Source organism: Ambystoma mexicanum, chromosome 13, assembly GCF_040938575.1.
Source record: "Ambystoma mexicanum isolate Mex_15411 chromosome 13, UKY_AmexF1_1, whole genome shotgun sequence".
In the NCBI taxonomy this organism is placed as follows: domain Eukaryota; kingdom Metazoa; phylum Chordata; class Amphibia; order Caudata; family Ambystomatidae; genus Ambystoma; species Ambystoma mexicanum.
The window spans coordinates 134,167,909-134,188,898 of record NC_090938.1 but is presented as its reverse complement, the minus strand read 5'-3'; the positions used below and the strand labels follow the sequence as shown (position 1 = coordinate 134,188,898).

Here is a 20,990-nt window from a genome sequence, read left to right as displayed (position 1 = left end):
CCTCACTTCCAGTGTTATGCAGATCGCACGCAGCTCTCCTTCAAGCTTCCCTCCACTTCTCCTCTTCTTCATCTCTCATTCCTAACCGTCTGACTGCTATTCAGGCATGGTGTAATGCTAACGATCTCCACATTAATTCCAGTAAGACTGAGATCCTTCTCATTGGGACCCCTGGTCCCTCCTTCCCTTCTACTCTCTGACTACCCGCCATGGGCCCCTCCCATCACCCTCTTGTGAGGCAAAAAACCTTGGTGTCATCTTCGACTCCTCTCTCTCATTCTCTCCTCACATCACAGACCTTGCTGAAAAGGCCCCTTTCAGCTGCACCTCCTCAGAGGCATTCTCCCTTTCCTTACCTTCCCCCAGAAACTCATTGGGCCTCATTACAGTTCCGGCGGTAACCGGGCCAGTACTACCAGCAGTTTGCTGCCGGACCCATAATGAATTACCAGCACCTGACTTCCCGGTGCCACCGGGCTATTCCAAGTCCGGTGGCCAGGAATTCAGGCACCGGCAATTGTTAACATTGCAGGTGCTTCCGTGATGGCTTTGCCTGGCTTGACTGCTGTGACCAGCAGGGTCAGACCTGTCGGGCACAGCGGCTCCAGGAGGCACTGTTGTTTCTGGACCGGCTAACTTAGAATGAGGCCCATTGTCTCTGGATCTCTGGTCCTCTCTAGGCTGGACTACTGCAACAGCCTCTTCCTCAATCTGCCTAAATGGTCCATTCGCCCCCTTCAACAAATCCAGAATAGGACTGCGAGACGTATCCTTGGCCTCAAGCCCAGGACTGCATCTCTGCAACCCTAAAATCTCTGCACCACTAGCTTTGGTTGTTGCAAGGATCAAGTTCAAGACCCTCTGCATCATCCACAAGGCTTTCTGGGGCATGGGACTGCGCTACCTCCAACTCTCTCTCCTTAAGTACTTCTCTTCTAGAGCCCTTTGGTCTTCTAGCTCCAACTCTCTCAGATCAGACGCTTTTCCAAGCAGAGAGTGGGGGGTAGATCTCTCTCTTCCACAGGAACCCCCCTCTGGAATGGCCTCCCTGTCCCTCTCAGGCTTGAGCCGTAGCTCCTTAAGTTCTGGAAACTTCTCAAGACCCTCCTTTTCTCTTCTTAATTCCCTCTCCCCCTCCCCTGCTAATGTCCCCCTCTGCCGTATTTTGGCTGGCTGCCTGGTTCCTTCCGAGTCATACAGGGCATCAGGCCCTCCTGGCCCTGTCTACCCCAGCAGTACATCCTCCCCGGAAACCCCCCGGCCCCAAACCTGCACTTGCCCTTCCGGGCATCCTCCTGCTGTACCAGCCGGCGAGGCCTACACCCCTACTGATCCCGAATCCAGCCCTCCCCTCGAATTTAGCATGCGGACCCTCATTCCTTGTACTCCCTGCTTTCCCCTGTCACTTGTCCACCTGGCCTCACCATAGCTCTTGCTAGCCCAGGGGCCCTCTTACCCCCTCCCTCTTCCTCTCCCTACCCCAGCTCTCCACTCGTCCCTTCCCTTCCCATCTTAGCATTAACGCATTATGCTCTGACTGGCACCCCCCACACCCCTGCACTTCTTGTTACTGCACTTGCACAATCCGAATGACACAAGGCCTAGAAGGACCGTTGTTTGTTATACTTCATCCCTGTCCATAAACAACCCCCCACCCCCCTTTGTGTCTAGTGGCATCTTGAAACACCATTTGCTGTATAGGCATATTAAAAATACCCAATTAAATTAAAAAATGTAAATATGAGGGGCAAGATAGTGTTAGTATCTGTTTTGATTTTGAGGTCGTCTCAGATAAACAGGTGTCCCAACTCTGTTTCGATCATTGGTCTGGATCACATTTCTCTAGGATCTAAGATGTCATTGTCCTCTATGTGTTCCAGGATTTATTTAGCTGTGTATGCATTGTGGAGGAATGCCATCTGGCGTGGGTGTGAAAGCCCTACCTTTTTTGACTTTGATTAATAAAATGATGTTGGTAATTCTGTTTCTGTAAGGGAGGTCTGCTAATCGGACTGCCTTTTCAAAATTATATGTGCCAAAATTATAGTGCACACAGGTTCTTTACTGAAACCAGTAAATTGGCATGACATTGCACCTCTGCTGTGGCACAGATAAAGTTCAAAGGTCACCTGTACATCCCTGATACCTGCTGAGACACAGTCACTGTGGACAGATTTAACTTTTGCATATCTGATCTAAATTATAATAATTGTCTGCCTTAAGCAGTCTTGTGGCAGGTAAATCTCTAAATATAAACCAAGCCTGTTTGTGGTATTACATGGTGACTGATGAGAGCACACAATTATGAAGCCACATGAATTTGATATCACGCCAGTGTAACTCTGTGAGCAGGGCACAGATGTGACAGGACTGATGTGTATTGGCGTCCAGGCTGAATGTTTCCACTACAGTCATGTGCAACAATAGGCAGAATACAGCCCCTTTAATTCTCCAGCAGGAATGGCAACACCCTCCTCCCAAGGCACAGCAACAGCCCTCAGGAGGACCCCGGGGAACTGTGCTTCAAAGGCAGGTTCTGACCAATGTTCCCTTTAATTATTTTTCTCAATGTGCAGAACTGGTTTGCTGTTATGCGCACATTATTTCCATGTGTGCAACTGACTAATGAGGTAAGCCACTTAGTGAGCATGTGTATTTAGTGGTATTTAGTGAACTACCATTACAGAAGAGAGTTTGGAAAGGAATTTCTTCTTCCCTGCCACTGCAATTCTTGACAAATCTTACAACACTTTTACAAACACATAGGCTAAAATAGAATATGTCATATGTGATTAAACAGAAAACTCATCAACCAGTCAAGACTTCAACATCTGCCACAGTACCTTGCAAACGTTTCATGCCACTGGAAAATCACTCATGTGTAATACAAAACACAAATAGCTTTCGACATAAACTGATGTTGCTGTGAAGAAATTCAGACATGATACATTTGCCGATGGATTAATGGCAATTAAAAGCAATGTGTCAAAAAACATGCGATAGGAGTTCAAGTGCCACTTTAATGAAGTAATTCAAGGGCCAGGAGAACATGCTTCTAATAATTTGTGTAAGGATCATAATTGCATCAGAATAACTGCACCTCAGAATACGAAGATCAAATATTCCTGTGCCTCTGCTTACTATCCACATTTGGTTGACCTTTGGGTAGTGGTAACACCAGCCTTGCAGCTAAGAGACAAACACCATCCATGTGTACTCCCGAAATATGAAAATGTGCCTAACAAAACGAGACACAATGGACATTTTGTTGCTTCAACCCACAAAGCTCCACTGATATTGTTTCAAATTAGTGACCAGTAGAGCAGTGGCATAGGAAGGAACTCTTCTGAACTAAACAGGAATTTTAAGGGGAAGAACCACTTTTAATAAGCAGAAAGTATCCCTATTAGCAAAGCTAACTACTTTTTTACACCCTGAAAAATCATTTGACTCCAAGTAGGGAGCAAAATCTAATTAGAGCCTTGCTTGTAACCCTGACATAGAAAGTGAAATAACAAGGAACGTCATGTAATCTATAGTTTTGCCCACCCTTCCACACCAGAGCCTAGACACATTAAACAAGAGCTTTATTGAGGTTTAGTATGGATCCCTATGTAAGAAAATCACATATATGCCTTTTAAGTTAATGGCATCAAACCTCAAGAGCTAGAACAGATTGAGTCCCTTCGTCTGTAACTATGGATCCCGTTTCTGTAATTCTTTGTTAGGAATTAAATAAGATGCTGGGAGATGCTAGAGACTATGCAGAGCAAATGGTTATATTGAAAAGACCTCAGCAGCTGCGCATAGAAAGATAAAGAAGGTGCTGTTGTCTAGACGGGTACTAGAATTTCCTATACTTTAGCAAACAAGCAACACATTTCCTTTGGTGTACTGTCGAAACTTCTGACTTGGTTTTTGAAATGTGCTGCTTTGTTCATCACCCGCAACGAGTGATGACCTGTGCTCTTCCGCCCATACCCTTCCCCAGCCCCTGTGTTTGCCTCCAATGCTAGTTGATAGAGCACTGTATAAAGTGAGGGATTGTAGCAGTAAACACTCACTGGGATATTTGCAGACCTACAATACATTGCAAGCAAGGCATATTTAATGCCTCAACCTATTATGTGCATTTTAAGAATGTCATGACTCTGCACGTATGCAATTCTTTTGCAGTGCATACAAGATGCAACGTACCCCACCCATCTATCATTGTGTAGGATTACACAGTGCTCAGTGAAACAGTTTTTACATAGCAGGGGGTTACCATATAATGTGTGACGGTCTATGTCAAAGGGAACTCTTGAACACTTGGAAATTAGGCAGATTGTGTGAAAAGCATTCTCCTGTCTGAATATCTGGTGCCCTGATACTATGGACGAGTAATCCCACGTATAGTCCATACCCATTATTCCTTGTAGGCAAAGTAAATGATATTGCAATGTTGCTGTCTACTTATAGGGTCATGTTAGTAATGCTAAAGTAGGATCCCATTTGTCTTCTCAAAATCCTTACAGGGCAAATTAATATTTGAGTTTTATAATGTGTTAACTTGCAAGGGGGCCGCTTCAAAGCACTTGCTGGACATATGTACAAAGAAGAGGACGTATGGGATAGGTTACACATCCAGAAAGCCTGCTTACTTACAGTCAGTATCCAATGTTTTAGCTGGTAGTTCGATTGTATCGTGTGGGTCATACTTTTAGTAAGGCACAATGAGTAACAGAAATTCTGGCACGTGAACGTTATTCATATTACTCAGATCATTCATATTACGACAAACGTAAAAGAAGTGGATGTAGGTACACCTTTCGCAGAGCCAAATGAGGAGGAGTCAAGGTTGTCCGGTACCATCTTAATGTGTTCTGGGGCAGAAGTTAGAGACATTTGGTCAAAGTGTGGTAGACTCAAGCTTAGGAGTCGCAGGTGGGGAGGGTACATCATTTGGTTAATGTGTGCATGCATATCTTGGTTAAATTCTTCTGTTCATGGAGCCAGTTTTTCATATTAGTATTCAACCTCTTATGTGTGTATTTTGCTGTTAGGGATTTTAGGTGTGTACGGTCTCCCTTGCATAGTAGTGTAATGCAAATTAGCAGAATATTAAGACTAGTTGCTTCATTTAAGAGAACGTAAATTTCAATGAATTGCTGTAGCATGTGCTTTATTAAATATTTTTGAATAGGTGAGAATTGTCTATGTGCGCTGCTAAAAATCTTCTGGGCGGCACCCAGAAGGAAGCTGGGCAAGCGCACATGCGTACAGCTTAGAGGGAACACTGGTTCTGACATAACAAAGCCAAGCTCGCACCAGGGTGCTGGAGTTACTTTGATGCTAGCAGACATGGGAAGGAGTGGTGTTAGAGTGATGTAAGGTAGGCCTGGAGAAGGTTCACACATCTTGCTTTTTGCTAGGCTTTGCTTCCCTTTACTGACTGTTCTATTTCCTGCAAACAAGATACTCTGTGTGTGATGTAATAAAACAAAGGGCACTTGTTATAACACCGGGGATTGGACTCCTTACAGCATGCTTGCTTTGGACCAATCTTCTGTGGCATTTTGCCTTTAAAAGGAGAGGGGCAGCTTCTAATTCTTTGATTCATTCCTGGGCTTTAACAAGAACTGTAAGAATACACTTTTGGACTTCTGTTAGGGGTGGAGTCCACGCCAAAGTCCTCTACCAAGTCGGTGAAGACAAAAGGCATCCAAGACAGGGTAATGCGTCTGTCCTCTACCCGCATGGACCACAGGGAGTGAACTTCTGTTGGACCAAGGCCTCACTGTAGCTGCAGTAGAGCTATAGCCTGTCACTGGAGTTGAATGAACCTCCGACAGGGGTCAGCAAACCTCACCGGAGTGAGAGCACATCAGAAGGACTCACCTTTTCCTGGTGCCCTGGATTAGGACTCAGAGCAACCCAGATATCAGAGAGCAATTGGACACCTGTTTAACCACATCGAGCTATCCTCGAGCTGCATTGATGTGTTCAATGACTTCGAGCCGACACAGACCTGTGGGTGCTGCTTCTGGCACACCACGAACTTCAAGCATCTTGCTTGCAGTGTTGAGCTGTCCAAGTGCCACTTTGCAACAGTGAAGATCCGGTGCCTCGACTCAAGCGCAGGATCACTGATGTGGACGCATCTGACTCACAGCATTTTTGAGCATCAACCCAACTGAACCTCGTCTACTGGCCCAACACAACCAAAGACTCGATCCACTGAGAGCTATCGTGTAACGCGCCGACTCAACTAAGCACAAGCATTGTTTTGACCTGACTCGAACCTGTTGGGACTCATCGACTTGAATCCTCTTGATCGTCAACTCAACCGCAGTAAAATGCGTAGAAGCCGAGCTTGACATTGTTGATCACCCAAGACCAAGAAATAAGGTACTGTGAAGAGGCTCTGTATGCTGCTTTAAGGAGCTTGGCGACTTTTAAGCCCCCCTTTTCTGCTTTTTTATTAAAAGACATATCCTTGAAAACTGACACTGTGCCAATTTCAGTGCCAGATCTACCCTGCTCATCTACCCAGTGTGCTGTCCTACCCAGTGTGCTGTCATCTACCCAGCGTGCATTTTCTGTGTTTCTTTTAAAGGGTGGATTTTTCCTTGTATTTTTTGTTAGTTGTTTACCTTTTTTATTGTTTAATTAGAAGTCTATGGGCCTCATTATAAGTTTGCCAGTCCGGGATCTACGGTACTGGTAAGCTTGCCGGTACCATAGTTTCCAGACCGGCGTACTACGAGTTGTGTTCGTGGGTGCCTTTCTGCCTGCCAGGTGTGACCTGGCGGCCAGAAAGGCACCCGCGAGCACAGCATTTCGGATTCACCGGCACCTTTTATAATGGTGCCCGTGAAAGGGCAATTATCGGGTCCGGTGGGCCGGAATGCCCCGGTAATTGCCCATTCGCGGGTGCCAGAAATGTTCTGAAGTTTGGCGGCAGCCTGCCGGTTTTACCAGCAAGGCTACCACCAAACCACCAAACTTCTAATGAGGCCCAAAGTTTTCATAGAATCTTTTATTTGACATTATTTTATATAGTGCTCTTGTAATATAGTTCTATGTGACTTTAACAAACCAAAAAATAAAGGATAAAATCGTAACAAACCCAAAATAACGAAAAAAATACTGATTTGTTTTTTTCTTTTTTCAGGGGAGGCTCCCTTTGCCCAGAGCCCCCTGTTTCCCCATGTTTAAAAACCCACCCCAACCCCCACCCCACCAGATGTAACCCCTTTCGCCACCCCCACATATATATATTTTTTTATTCGGTATTTTATCGTTGTTTTTTTTATCTGTTATAAATGCATTCTTTATTTTGTATTAGTTATAATTACTGGATACCTTGTAATATTACTGTTTGGGTTTCTACTGCTATCATCTTGCACCCCTCCTAAAGATATGCCCTGCCCTCGGCCAGTGCTACCACATTAGGTGAAGGAGGTACACATTTCGGGCTGTTCCTGTTTTACCTTTATGATCGGGATCACTGCTGGTTTAGTAGTAGTGTGGTCCTGGCTAATCAGTTTAGCCACTACTCATCACTGTACTCCTGCAGAGTAGTAGTCATTTCATAGCATGTACCTTTCTAAGATTTTAGCTGGGTGAGATATGTTTGAGATAGGTTGGTAGTTGTTATGATCGGCCTCGTCACCTGTGGTATTTTGAGGGATGTTTAATGTATGCCATCTAGAAAACCTTGGTACAATTCCTTTTGGCAGTAAACAGTTAATCTGTTTGCGAAAATAGAGCGCCTGGCTTTCTATGGTGAGGACATCTCTCTGTAGATGCCTGAAAGGAGGGGTCCACTGAGGGCCTGCTTTACAACTTTCTTTGACCTGCAATTATTGGTTTGAATTGGTTGAGAGTTGTGATTGGGTTGTCGTTGGGAAGGATTTCACCTAGGCCCCTATGTGTTCCATTTATGGCTTGCTGAACGCCCACTGCATTTTGGAAGTGGTTTGTGATGTCATGAATACCTGTGAGGGTTTAGGGCTTTTGTTCCAAGACATAGCATGACCCATTAAAGGTTAATAATTCTTCGTCTTAAAGATGTTCTGATGTGCAAAACATGTGCTGACTCAAAATGACCCGTACTTATAGCACTATAGCAAAAGTCAATAGGCTTCATTACAAGTCCGGCGGTAACCCTGCCGGTGCTGCCGGCGGGTTGCCGCCGGACTTGCAATATTTACTGGCGCCGGGCTTGCCAGAATCACCAGGGAATTACGACCCCGGCGATCCAGGAAGTCAGGCGCCGATAAATTGCTTATCCCCATTCCCATGGGAATGGGGATGACAGAAGCATCGACACTGTTAATAACGGTGCCGGTGCTTCCGTGAAAGTCTGTGGGCGGGACGACACCTTTCCACAGACTTGTAGTGTGCCAGACCGGTAACAACGGTGCCAGTAGGCTTACCAGCACCGTTGTTACTGGACCGGTACACTTGTAATGAGGCCCAATGACTTAGAAATCTCTTATTAAATTCTGAATTTTTAAGGATAAACACTTGGGGTGTTTACCAATTACTTGGAATGTGGCGCACAAGGTATTAAAGTTTGTGTTGTGTTCAGCATATGAGTGGTCAAGGCCTCAGAGCGGTTGCTTAGTGCAGCAGAGCGGATAAGATCTGCGGGGGACAGTTCAGGCTTTCCAACAGATCATGTCCTGTGATTGTCCAGGACCAGTAGGGTTTATGGTAGAGTCAGACATATACCGGGAAAGTCTCCAGTTTACCCCCCTGCAGCCAGAGCCATAATTACCTGTGTCTGCTTTAAGCAGCCCAGGGCAGTAGATGCGAGGGTCTTCCAAGATGTTCACATGAGTACCACTTCAAAGTCGGTTTGGTTTAGGGACCCCCTAAAACCTTCTCTGGAAGTGAAAATCCCAAACAAAAATACCCTGTTGAACTGTGATTTAAAGGAAAGGTTTCCGTCTAAGTGCATGCCTATGTAATTCGACTTTTGGACCTTAAAACTATTCTGTTAAGTGATATGACCTTGTGGTGGGATTTGGGAGCGCCTTCGTGCCATTTGGCCTTGCTAGGCATAGTATTTCTTCTATGTTTATCGCAGGCTGGGCCTTGTATTCAGAGGGCCGCGTCACATTCTTAAAGGAATGGTTCGCCCAAAATGTTTATTTCAAAAATAGATAGGCAATATAAAAAAAAACGATTGGCATTTTTTTTTTCGAAGTCCCTATGTAAAATTTTGAGCAATTCAAGCTCAAAGATAGCACATGGCGCAGCTTTAAAAACGTTGTATTTATGTTTGCGGTCGCTTTTGAAGCGACCGCAAACATAAATACAACGTTATTGTGTTTGGAAACGCTGCAGTTTTTCTTTCTAGGTTTCTCAAGCTCCTCCGGCTCGGAGGAGCCTGAGAAACTCAGAAAGAAAAACCGCAGCATTTTCAAACACAACCGTGTTGTGTTTCTGCCTGCCGTGGCTATCACTTTGGGTCTCCGGTGCACCGGAGACCCAAAGTGAAAGCCAAGGCAGGCAGAAACACAACACGGTTGTGTTTACATGCCGCAGTGTTTCTGCCTACAGCTGATTTCCCATTTGGGGCTCTCAGGCTCCCCACGGGGGGCCCGAGAGCCCCAAATGGGAAATGCTAAATGCTGCATTTTTTTTCTGCCTAAATCTGCTTTCCCATTGGGGGCTCTAGGTCTCCCTGTGGGGAGCCCTAAAGCCCCAAATGGGAAAGCAGATTTAGGCAGAAACACAACGTGGTTGTGTTTGAAAATGCTGCGGTTTTTCTTTCTAAGTTTCTCAGGCTCGGAGGAGCCTGAGAAACTTAGAAAGAAAAACCGCAGCGTTTTCAAACACAATAACGTTGTATTTATGGCTGCGGTCGCTTCAAAAGCGACCGCAAACATAAATACAACATTTTTAAAGCTGCGGTTTTATTTCTAAGTTTTCCGGGCTCCTCCAGCCCGGAAAACTTAGAAAAAAAAATCGCAGCTAGTGCTTATTTTAAAAAAAAAAAATAGCACTTACCGAGATGCAGCTGCAGCTTTTCTGCCTGTAGTCTCCGGTCCGCGTCCTCCGAGTCCCGGCACCAATGAAGGAAAAGCCACCCAGTGGTAGCTTTTGTTTACTACAGCTGGCTGGCTTTTCCTTCATTAGTGCCGCAAAAGCAAAAGCCAGCACAGGCGGGCATCCATTTCATAAAATGGATGCGCCCATGTGCTTGCTTTTGCACATTTTTGAGCTTGAATTGCTCAAAAGTTTACATAGGGACTTCGAAAAAAAAAAATGCCAATCGTTTTTTTTTTATATTGCCTATCTATTTTTTAAATAAAAATTTTTGGGCGAACCATTCCTTTAACTCCATAGCCAGTACATTTAATCCCACTAGGCACAGAACACACATCCTATGTCTATCACAGGTCATTGGGCTCAAGCCCTGGTTGCGTTATAGAGTCCAAAGTGACCTGCGAATGCCTCAAGGGGCACCCACGAAAAATCAATCTGCTGACACTTTGAAAGAATGTTTCCCGCTCTGGCCCAGGCTCCTAAACGGCCCACCAATATTGCGCACTTTTGGCACCTGCGTGGTCTCTTGGTGCTCTCGCGGATCTGTAATGCAAGAAGGGTGGCAGGCATGTTAGGACTGAGCGGGAGACAGAGCAAGAGAGCTGTGATGTGCTGTTGGCAGCTTCAGTTTGGAGAAACTGGTCACTGAGGTTCGGTGTGTTTTCCGGTCAGTAGTCACCATGTGGTATTGGATCGCTGTTGTGCTGTGATGGTCACGGTGTCCTAACTCCATGCTATTACGTGGTATCGCTGAGGGCATCTCTACTGCTTGCTCGCTTCTGTGGATGGCTCTGAAGCCTGGAAAAACAATGTGTTCTTTTTTTTTTATCTGTAATCCCTACTTGGGCGATGAGCAACAGATGCCAGTCTGAGATTAGCCGGGAATGGTCAATTTGAGCTTTGGAGGTAATCAGCATAATTAGGTGGCTTTAGAGAAATTATTTTGAAATAAAGTGATGTATACCTCTTGCAGGAATAAGGTTCCGGGGCCAGATTTACTACACTGCTGCAAGATAGCACTGGTCCATTCTGATTGTGCAGGAACCCAGAACTGACCCCAGTGTCAGAACTTCAGATATTGGGGTATGGATCAGAGCCTAGCTGCAGGGCTGCCGATAAGCAGGCTCTCACCCTGGTAAAGCTGCAATGTGGGGCAGCAAATACTTCACACACGCTTTCATTTGGACCTCACAGCAAACAATCATTGGCAAACCCAACAGTTTTGTATTTTATGTTGACATGGAATCGCCATTTGCCAGGTGGCGTTGCCATGATGGATGATGTACCTAACCATATGATAGCTGTGCCTGGTTAAGTACTTATCCAATACATATGTGCAAGCCAAATACGGTAGCTTTGCCAATGCTTGTTTTAACAGGACTTCAGTGCAAGGAACAGATACGAGAATACCCATATTGCTTATAAATCAAGTGGCTGAAGGCACACTTGGTTAAGGCATTTGTATTACACCCACAGCAAATGTACAGCTGCAATTAATTTATTTTATTTATTTATTTGGATTTGTATAGCGCACTACAGCCCAGGGGCATTGAGGAACTGTCACAGGCAAGTACAAGAAGGGCTTGATTAAGGGTTACAAAAAAGCCGCCCACATTTCTTAATTACAGGGGAAATAGATATTACAGAATTACATACAGTTATCACAGGCACAAAACAGAAGAAGGTGGTCCCCTGTTTTAACAGCTAGGGGTCTGACTAGACAATAGGTTGTATTAGGAGTCAGACAAATTGCAGGGTTTTAATTGCTTTTCGAAAGGCAAGCTGCGAGTCAATGAGCCTGATGTGGGGTGGTATTAAGCTATTAACTCGCAGAAGACTGTTTAGAAATAACAATGGCAGGCCCTATGTAAATCAAAATGTGATGTTACTTCGTTGATAGAGCTACCTTTAACAGTTCCCAGGAGGAAGTGTTTTGGGCGGTCCTGGCAGGTACGGGTTGGGGGAGGGGGGGCTAGGGCTTTGCATGGGCATGGTGGGTAAACAGCCAACCAACACTCACAAGCTGGGCGTCCATCCTTACCTCCCATCTCCTACCTATCTGTGCTCTAATACAGTAATGTTGACTTGTGGGTAATAGCCAAAACTAAAAAGGAATATTTAGCGGAGGACAGAAAAAGTGTCTTTATGGCTTGAAAAGGTGAGCGTGGGGACTTGCAAATGGGGCCTGAGGGATGTGTAAAGAAAAGTGTGTGCCTGTGGAACAGACACAACGCAGGGCGGAGAGCAGCATGACCAGCGACTGTTTCTGCAACGCATTCCGGGACGGCAGGAGCACCCCAGGTTTACTCCAGCGCCTTTCACTGGCAGACACCTGCAGCGCTTGCGGGGCCGCCGAGATTCCCGTGGGCTTTTGGAGATCACACGCAACTGCACGCTACAGAAGCCCCATGCCATGCAGATTCTGGTTCAAAGCAAATCATTAGGAGGGAGGGTACTGTGGGTACATAGTTCTGTGCATCAAGATGGAAATCCAAAAGGACCTTCTTGGATAGGTCAGTGAGATGTTGTAGGAACACTATTTTACACTGTGTTAATTTATTTATTTTTGGCGTGGTCAGTTTTCTCGCCAATATAGGTTAACAATCATTCATTTGTCCACATAGATGTTTTTTTTTAAATGTATCCTTTGTTGCTTTTCTGTTTTACATATTGCATAGGGACAAGTCAGCTCAGTGGGTTGAGCAAGGTTGTTTGTGTGCAACTTTTAATGCCCCAGGTTTAAAATCCACGCGGGGGGTCTACATAGTCTCCCATTTCCACAAAAAAAGAGGATCGTTAAGAGGGGACGTGGCAATATCTAACATCCAAACATCAACAGACAATCACATTTCTGGTGAGGGTGTAGGGGGGGCGGGGGGAGGGGCTGTGATAGGTCTTAGTGCCCAGGTGCTGGGATGGAGAGTCTACGGTAAAATCAAGTGAAAAGAAAGTAACCCAAACTGTTCTTTTGGAGCTAAAGCATTGTGGGTGTGCACAGCAGGCCATGGGAGCCTCAAAATAGGAAAAATAACCCCGAGTGGCATGGAAAGACCTTCCTTGAGCATGGATGAAGCAAGAAGGCGGCTTGCAGAATGTCTGATTGAAGCATTTACTCAGCGTTGCCCAGGCACGTATAGGGCGTGGACACCTAAATGAGCTCCTTCTTATATGCCGATTTGAAATGCTCCTCCATAGCTTTTTTTTTTTAGCAAGTGGCATGCAAGTAAGCATGGGCACCATATCTTTATAGAATGTACTACACATTTTAGTAGGGGCTTGATGAATGAATACAGATTCGGTGAACATTATATGAGCAGTTTATCATTGCTTAAAGAATTAATGACCTGGTGTATGAGAGAAATGCTTATAACTGCCGGGGAACTGTTAATTAAATATTCCACCTGCTTGATATTGGCTTGACAAAGGTTATTAAGCAAGCATTTCTCTTTGTCTAGTGCAACACTCAGGTATAACAAGAAATATCACGCTGCGTGGTTGAAGACAAATGACGAATCATCTAAAAAGCTCCCATTCCCCATTCCACTTCAATCCCCATTTCTGGGAACCTCTCCTTTTCTAAGAGTGGAGAAAGGCCTGAACGTTTCCTTGGGTTCATGACATACAAGATACAAGAACCGGGCGAGATACCGTCAAGCAGCAACCAAAGAGCCGCGACAGAGGCTCCGACTTACAAACCCCTTCTCTCCCCTTCCTGATGCTCCATCATAGCTGACGCCATTCCAGAGCTAAGGCTAGGCACACTACACATAAACAAACCAAGAACCAACGCAATGTTCACACCCAGCATCTCCAGAAGCTGAGGCACATCTAGAGTGAACCAGCCACCAGAAACCATCAGCAACGCAACTACACACCAAGACGCCAGATAATCCTACAGCTACGACCACACATGACTCTGGATCCCTTATGGACACTATCTAACCATGCACACGACCAACCCATCGCAACCCACACAACACACTAAAACCAACACAAAACACCACCACACACCAGAGGCACCGAATAATCCTACAGCTACAACCATACGTGACTCTGGATCCCTTAGGGACACTATCTAACCAGTGCACACGACCAACCCATCACAACCCACACAACACACTAACACCAACACAAAACACCACCACACACCAAGATGCCAGATAATCCTACAGCTACAACCACACGTGACTCTGGATCCCTTATGGACACTATCTAACCATGCACACGACCAACCCATCACAACCAACACAACGCACTAAAACCAACACAAAACACCACCACACACCAGAGGCACCGAATAATCCCACAGCTACAACAACCTGTGACTTTGAATACTTTATGGACACTATCTAACTAGTGCACACGACCAACCCATCACAACCCACACAACACACTAACACCAACACAAAACACCACCACACACCAGAGGCACCGAATAATCCCACAGCTAGAACCACCTGTAACTCTGGATCCCTTATGGACATTATCTAACCAGTGCCCACGACCAACCCATCGCAACCCACACAACACACTAAAACCAACACAAAACACCACCACACACCGGAGGCACCGAATAATCGCACAGCTACAACCACCTGTGACTCTGGGTCCCTTATGGACATTATCTAACCAGCACACACGACCAACCCATCACAACCCACACAACACACTAACACCAACACAAAACACCACCACACCAAGACACCGGATAATCATACAGCTACAACCACCTGTGACTCTGGATCTTAGGGACATTATCTAACCAGTGCACACGACCAACCCACACAACACACAAACACCAACACAAAACACCACCACACACCGGAGGCACCGAATAATCGCACAGCTACAACCACCTGTGACTCTGGGTCCCTTATGGACATTATCTAACCAGCACACACGACCAACCCATCACAACCCACACAACACACTAACACCAACACAAAACACCACCACACCAAGACACCGGATAATCATACAGCTACAACCACCTGTGACTCTGGATCTTAGGGACATTATCTAACCAGTGCACACGACCAACCCACACAACACACTAACACCAACACAAAACACCACCACACCAAGACACCGGATAATCATACAGCTACAACCACCTGTGACTCTGGATCTTAGGGACATTATCTAACCAGTGCACACGACCAACCCATCACAACCCACACAACACACTAACACCAACACAAAACACCACCACACACCAAGACGCCAGATAATCCTACAGCTACGACCACACGTGACTCTGGATCCCTTATGGACACTATCTAACCATGCACACGACCAACCAATCACAACCCAAACAACACACTAAAACCAACACAAAACACCACCACACACCAGAGGCACTGAATAATCCCACAGCTACAACCACCTGTGACTCTGGATACTTTATGGGCACTATCTAACCAGTGCACACGACCAACCCATCACAACCCACACAACACACTAAAACCAACACAAAACACCACCACACACCAAGACACTGAACACTCCTACAGCTACAACCAACACCTGTGACTCTGGATACCTTATGGACACTATCTAACCAGTGCACACGACCAACCCATCACAACACACTAATACCAATACAAAACACCACCACACACCAGAGGCACCGAATAATCCCACAGCTACAACCACCTGTGACTCTGGATCCCTTATGGACATTATCTAACCAGCGCACACGACCAACCCATCACAACCCACACAACACACCAACACAAAACACCAGCACACACCGAAGGCACCAAATAATCCCACAGCTACAACCACCTGTGACTCTGGGTCCCTTATGGACATTATCTAACCAGCGCACACGACCAACCCATCACAACCCACACAACACACTAACACCAACACAAAACACCACCACACACCAAGACACCGGATAATCCTACAGCTACAACCACCTCTGACTCTGGATCATTAGGGACATTATCTAACCAGTGCACACAACCAACCCACACAACACACTAACACCAACACAAAACACCACCACACACCAGAGGCACCGAATAAACCCACAGCTACAACCACCTGTGACTCTGGATCTCTTATGGACACTATCTAACCAGTGCACACGACCAACCCATCACAACCTACACAACACACTAACACCAACACAAAACACCACCACTCACCAGAGGCACTGAATAATCCTACAGCTACAACCACCTGTGACTCTGGAAACCTTATGGACACTAACCAGTAAACAACCAACCCATCACAACCCACACAACACACTAACACCAACACAAAAAACCTCCACACACCAGAGGCACTGAATAATCTTACAGCTACAATCACCTGTGACTCTGGATACCTTATGGATACTATCTAACCATGGACACAACCAACCCATCACAACCCACACATTATGGGCAATGCTGCAGGGCCGCCCAAGGCGAGGCAGGGTAACTGATGTTATCATTCAGCAGGCCAAGAGAGGGGCAGCACCCACCCCCATGCCTCCTCCTCTCCTCCACAAGCTACAGAGACACGCAGTCTCTGTCGCACAAAGCCGAGGAAGGGTGAGATGTGAACCATCACCTCACCCTTCCTCCAAGCAACAAGGTGCTAAGCACCTAAGGAAAACCAACAGTCAGGCAGGGCCCAGGTTCAAAGACCTGCCCCCCCTCACGGGGCCAGACAAGTCGGCTATCCGGCCGGGGGCTGGCACACAGCCGCCACTACTATACACATCAAAGATCCAGGGCTCCCCTGGGTCTTATAAATAAGAGCAAAATGCTCTAAGAAAACACAATCTGGGCGTCATACTCTCCGCTACCCTCTCTATGTCCAATCAAGTTACGGCTGTGTGCCAAGCCGCCCATCACCAGATCAGGCACCTTAAGAGGGCCCTACCTATGATACCAGTAGCCTTCCGCCCTCCTGTGGTGGCTGCGCTAGTGCTTTCATGCTTAGACTATTGTAACTCCCTGTATCTATCGCAGCCAATTGGTCTAATACAGCGATTAAAGCGTATGCAAAACCTGGCGGCTAGGCTAGCCAAGGGCACCCCTTATGGTGCCCACATTTCTCCAGTACTTCGCCAACTGCATTGGCTTCCGGTGGGCCAGCAGGTCCTTTTTAAATCCCTGTGTATTGTGCACAAGGCGGTCCATGGCCATGGAGCTGAGTTTTTGCAAGCGAAATGTATCCACTATACCCCTACACGGACTCTGCGCTCCTCGGCCACCAATCTCCTAGTTGTTTCTAAGTTCAACCATGAAAGGATTGAGGGTAGAGCCTTTTCTATCGCGGCGGCTAGACTATGGAACAACCTCTCCCCGACAATAAGAGGTGCTGCTAACCATCTCGGATTCAGAAGAGCTCTTAAGACCATGCTGTTCTAATTTTCTTTCTTCTTGGCCACCTTTTGTGAGATTAGCTCCCCCTCCTCAGCGCCATGATGCTTCGGCGACCGTGCGCTTTATAAGCTCAATTAACATAACAATCTGTTTGTGGACCCTGAACAGGGACCCAAATTTACAGGAGGTTCGCTGTTCACTCAGCGTCTTCCACACTTTGCTTCTTTACCACAAAACCCTCCCACCCTACAAATAAGGGAGAAGAACAAAGGAAAAGAGGTACAGGGCACTGTACGGTGTCCACAACAAGTCGTGGGACATGAGAAGGCGGCACAGGCCAGAGGGAGTAACCTCAGGACCCGGTGCCCAAAAGTATGATATTATTATGATATGTGATTATTGTTATCTCCATAACCATATCTGCACAATAAAATCCTACGGCCTTTTATTGCCAACACTTGACAAAATGTTGTGAGCCAAATCATTTTGGGTGAGGGTTCGGGGTCGGCCTACAATAATGCATGCATATGGGTTCAGCAGTTACACTAACACCAACACAAAACACCACCACACACCAGAGGCACTGAATAATCCTACAGCTACAACCACCTGTGACTCTGGATACCTTATGGACACTAACCAGTAAACACGACCAACTCATCACAACCCACACAACACACTAACACCAACACAAAACACCACCACACACCAGAGGCATTGAATAATCCTACAGCTACAACCACCTGTGACTCTGGATACCTTATGGACACTAACCAGTAAACACAACCAACTCATCACAACCCACACAACACACTAACACCAACACAAAACACCACCACACACCAGACGCACCGAATAATCCTACAGCTACAACCACCTGTGACTCTGGATCATTAGGGACATTATCTAACCAGTGCCCACGACCAACCCACACAACACACTAACACCAACACAAAACACCACCACACACCGGAGGCACTGAATATCCTACATCTACAACCACCTGTGACTCTGGATACCTTATGTACAATATCTACCCAGTGCGCACTACCAAAACCACCACAACGCACACAACACACTACAACCAACACAAAACACTACCACACACTCGAGGCAGAGTCTTACCCATACGGTTACAACACTTGAGGCCTCCCGCACAAACTCCCACACGTAAAATAACACTCACAAACGCCAGTTCCTCCTGGTTCGGAACCTATCCTCTCACCCTGTCCTCACTAACCTCCTCGTCCCCCTCTCTTGCAGAGACACACGAGTGCCCGAGACTGCCCCTGGTCCTCTCACCCTGTCCTCACTAACCTCCTCGCCCCCCTCTCTTGCAGAGACACACGAGTGCCCGAGACTGCCCCTGGTCCTCTCACCCTGTCCTCACTAACCTCCTCGTCCCCCTCTCTTGCAGAGACACACGAGTGCCCGAGACTGCCCCTGGTCCTCTCACCCTGTCCTCACTAACCTCCTCATCCCCCTCTCTTGCAGAGACACACGAGTCCCCGAGACTGCCCCTGGTCCTCTCACCCTGTCCTCAATAACCTCCTCGTCCCCCTCTCTTGCAGAGACACACGAGTGCCCGAGACTGCCCCTGGTCCTCTCACCCTGTCCTCACTAACCTCCTCACCTCCCTCTCTTGCAGAGACACACGAGTGCCCGAGACTGCACCTGGTCCTCTCACCCTGTCCTCACTAACCTCCTCGTCCCCCTCTCTTGCAGAGACACACGAGTGCCCGAGACTGCACCTGGTCCTCTCACGCTGTCCTCACTAACCTCCTCGTCCCCCTCTCTTGCAGAGACACACGAGTGCCCGAGACTGCCCCTGGTCCTCTCACCCTGTCCTCACTAACCTCCTCGTCCCTCTCTCTTGCAGAGACACACGAGTGCCCGAGACTGCACCTGGTCCTCTCACCCTGTCCTCACTAACCTCCTCGTCCCCCTCTCTTGCAGAGACACACGAGTGCCCGAGACTGCCCCTGGTCCTCTCACCCTGTCCTCACTAACCTCCTCACCTCCCTCTCTTGCAGAGACACACGAGTGCCCGAGACTGCCCCTGGTCCTCTCACCCTGTCCTCACTAACCTCCTCGTCCCCCTCTCTTGCAGAGACACACGAGTGCCCGAGACTGCACCTGGTCCTCTCACCCTGTCCTCACTAACCTCCTCGTCCCCCTCTCTTGCAGAGACACACGAGTGCCCGAGACTGCCCCTGGTCCTCTCACCCTGTCCACACTAACCTCCTCGTCCCCCTCTCTTGCAGAGACACACGAGTGCCTGAGACTGCCCCTGAGTGGTAGCAGTATGCAGTATAAATCAACATAACACAACATAATACAGGCGACTTGTGTGTGCGATGTAATGGTGGGGTGCAATCGCCCACGTAACTAAGGCATCGTTCATAGCAACATGACAAACCACGGTCCACATCACTAACACTGCAGGTGCCCACAATGACTATTGGGGCACTGTCCTACATGAGGATGCATAATCCCTGATAGTCCGGTGTGTTTAATAGGCCAGTAGGAGTGGGAGGAGTCATTCACAAGTCTGCTAGTATTGCTACTTTCCAGGAGGTTATGTGCACTCCTGGTGCTTCTCTCTGACTCTGCTCCAGTCCAACTGCCTCACTCCCCAGCCTAATAGGGGGCTGGTCCCATATCAGCCCCACCGTGCTTTCCTTTCAGAGGTAGCAGCCTAGCCTAACAGGCAACTGAACTTTCCCCAGCCCTACCTACCACCCATGCTCCAGAAGCAATGACCCAGTGGAAGCGGGCTGGCCCTTCCAGCCCTCCTGGCCGTGTCACATCCTAGTTTGGCATCTGACTGCCTCTTCTGTAACCCTAGTGAGTACATGCCATCCCGCTGAAAGCCAGCAACATGGCACACCGTCCATCCCACATTCATGCTTCCCAGGCATTGGCAGAGCGCATTCTGGCTGATAAGTGTGGGGAGGGGGGGCGCTATCCGCGGGCACCTATTCACCCCAGGGGCCCAGGGGAATAATATTCAGGTCTACTCACGTGTCGGACATCCACACCTCGCGTAGGATGTCAGAGTGCAGAGGCATAGCTCCCTCCTGTCGTGCAGTCCTCACCCAGGCCCTGGAGGCAAACACCAGGGACTGCTGTTGAACTCTCCACTTCCGTGGTCAGCAGCCGAGACCTGTCCCCGCGGCCCCGCCTGCTCGGGGTAGCCCCCAAAGAGAGCCCGGCCAGTGAGTCCAATGGATGTCAGTTCCAAGCCAGGCTCCCCAACTCCTCTGGGAAAGGGCCTGCGGGCGGCGTGAGTAGCTCACTCACAGAGGGCGCCCGCACGTTGCACGCGAATGGTGGCGGCACGGGCGACTTTTTTCAGGCTTCCTGGAAACTCGCTAATAGGATTTCAGAGGCCTCCATCCTCGTGGGAGATGCGGCAGGATTCGGCATCTGTCACAGTCATTCACTAAAAGCAGATCCGAGGGGTGAGGGGATCAGCAGAGCGAGGAGCGTGACATGTGTACTCCCATCAGTCTAACGGGGGGGCCTGGGGGGGCCCGGGGGCTGGAATCATGCGGAGGCCGCTTGTGTGCTTGTGCATGCCTGGCGCACTAGTGCGGGGCGGCCTGCAGATGCTGTTCT

The 20,990-nt window shown here is 47.7% G+C and overlaps 1 protein-coding gene across 2 annotated transcripts in view; it reads right to left on the bottom strand.

Annotated features, from left to right (window-relative positions):
• TULP1 (TUB like protein 1) overlaps positions 1–20,761 on the bottom strand; it is a 767,520-nt gene extending 746,759 nt beyond the window's left edge. The window contains exon 1 of one of the 2 annotated variants that reach the window (XM_069633446.1): positions 20,394–20,761. In XM_069633446.1, coding sequence (XP_069489547.1) covers positions 20,394–20,440 — 47 coding nt within the window. In that variant the 5' untranslated portion in view covers positions 20,441–20,761. The remainder of the gene's footprint in view (positions 1–20,393) is intronic. The other variant, XM_069633445.1, reaches the window with a different exon arrangement.
• Positions 20,762–20,990: the final 229 nt, after the last annotated feature.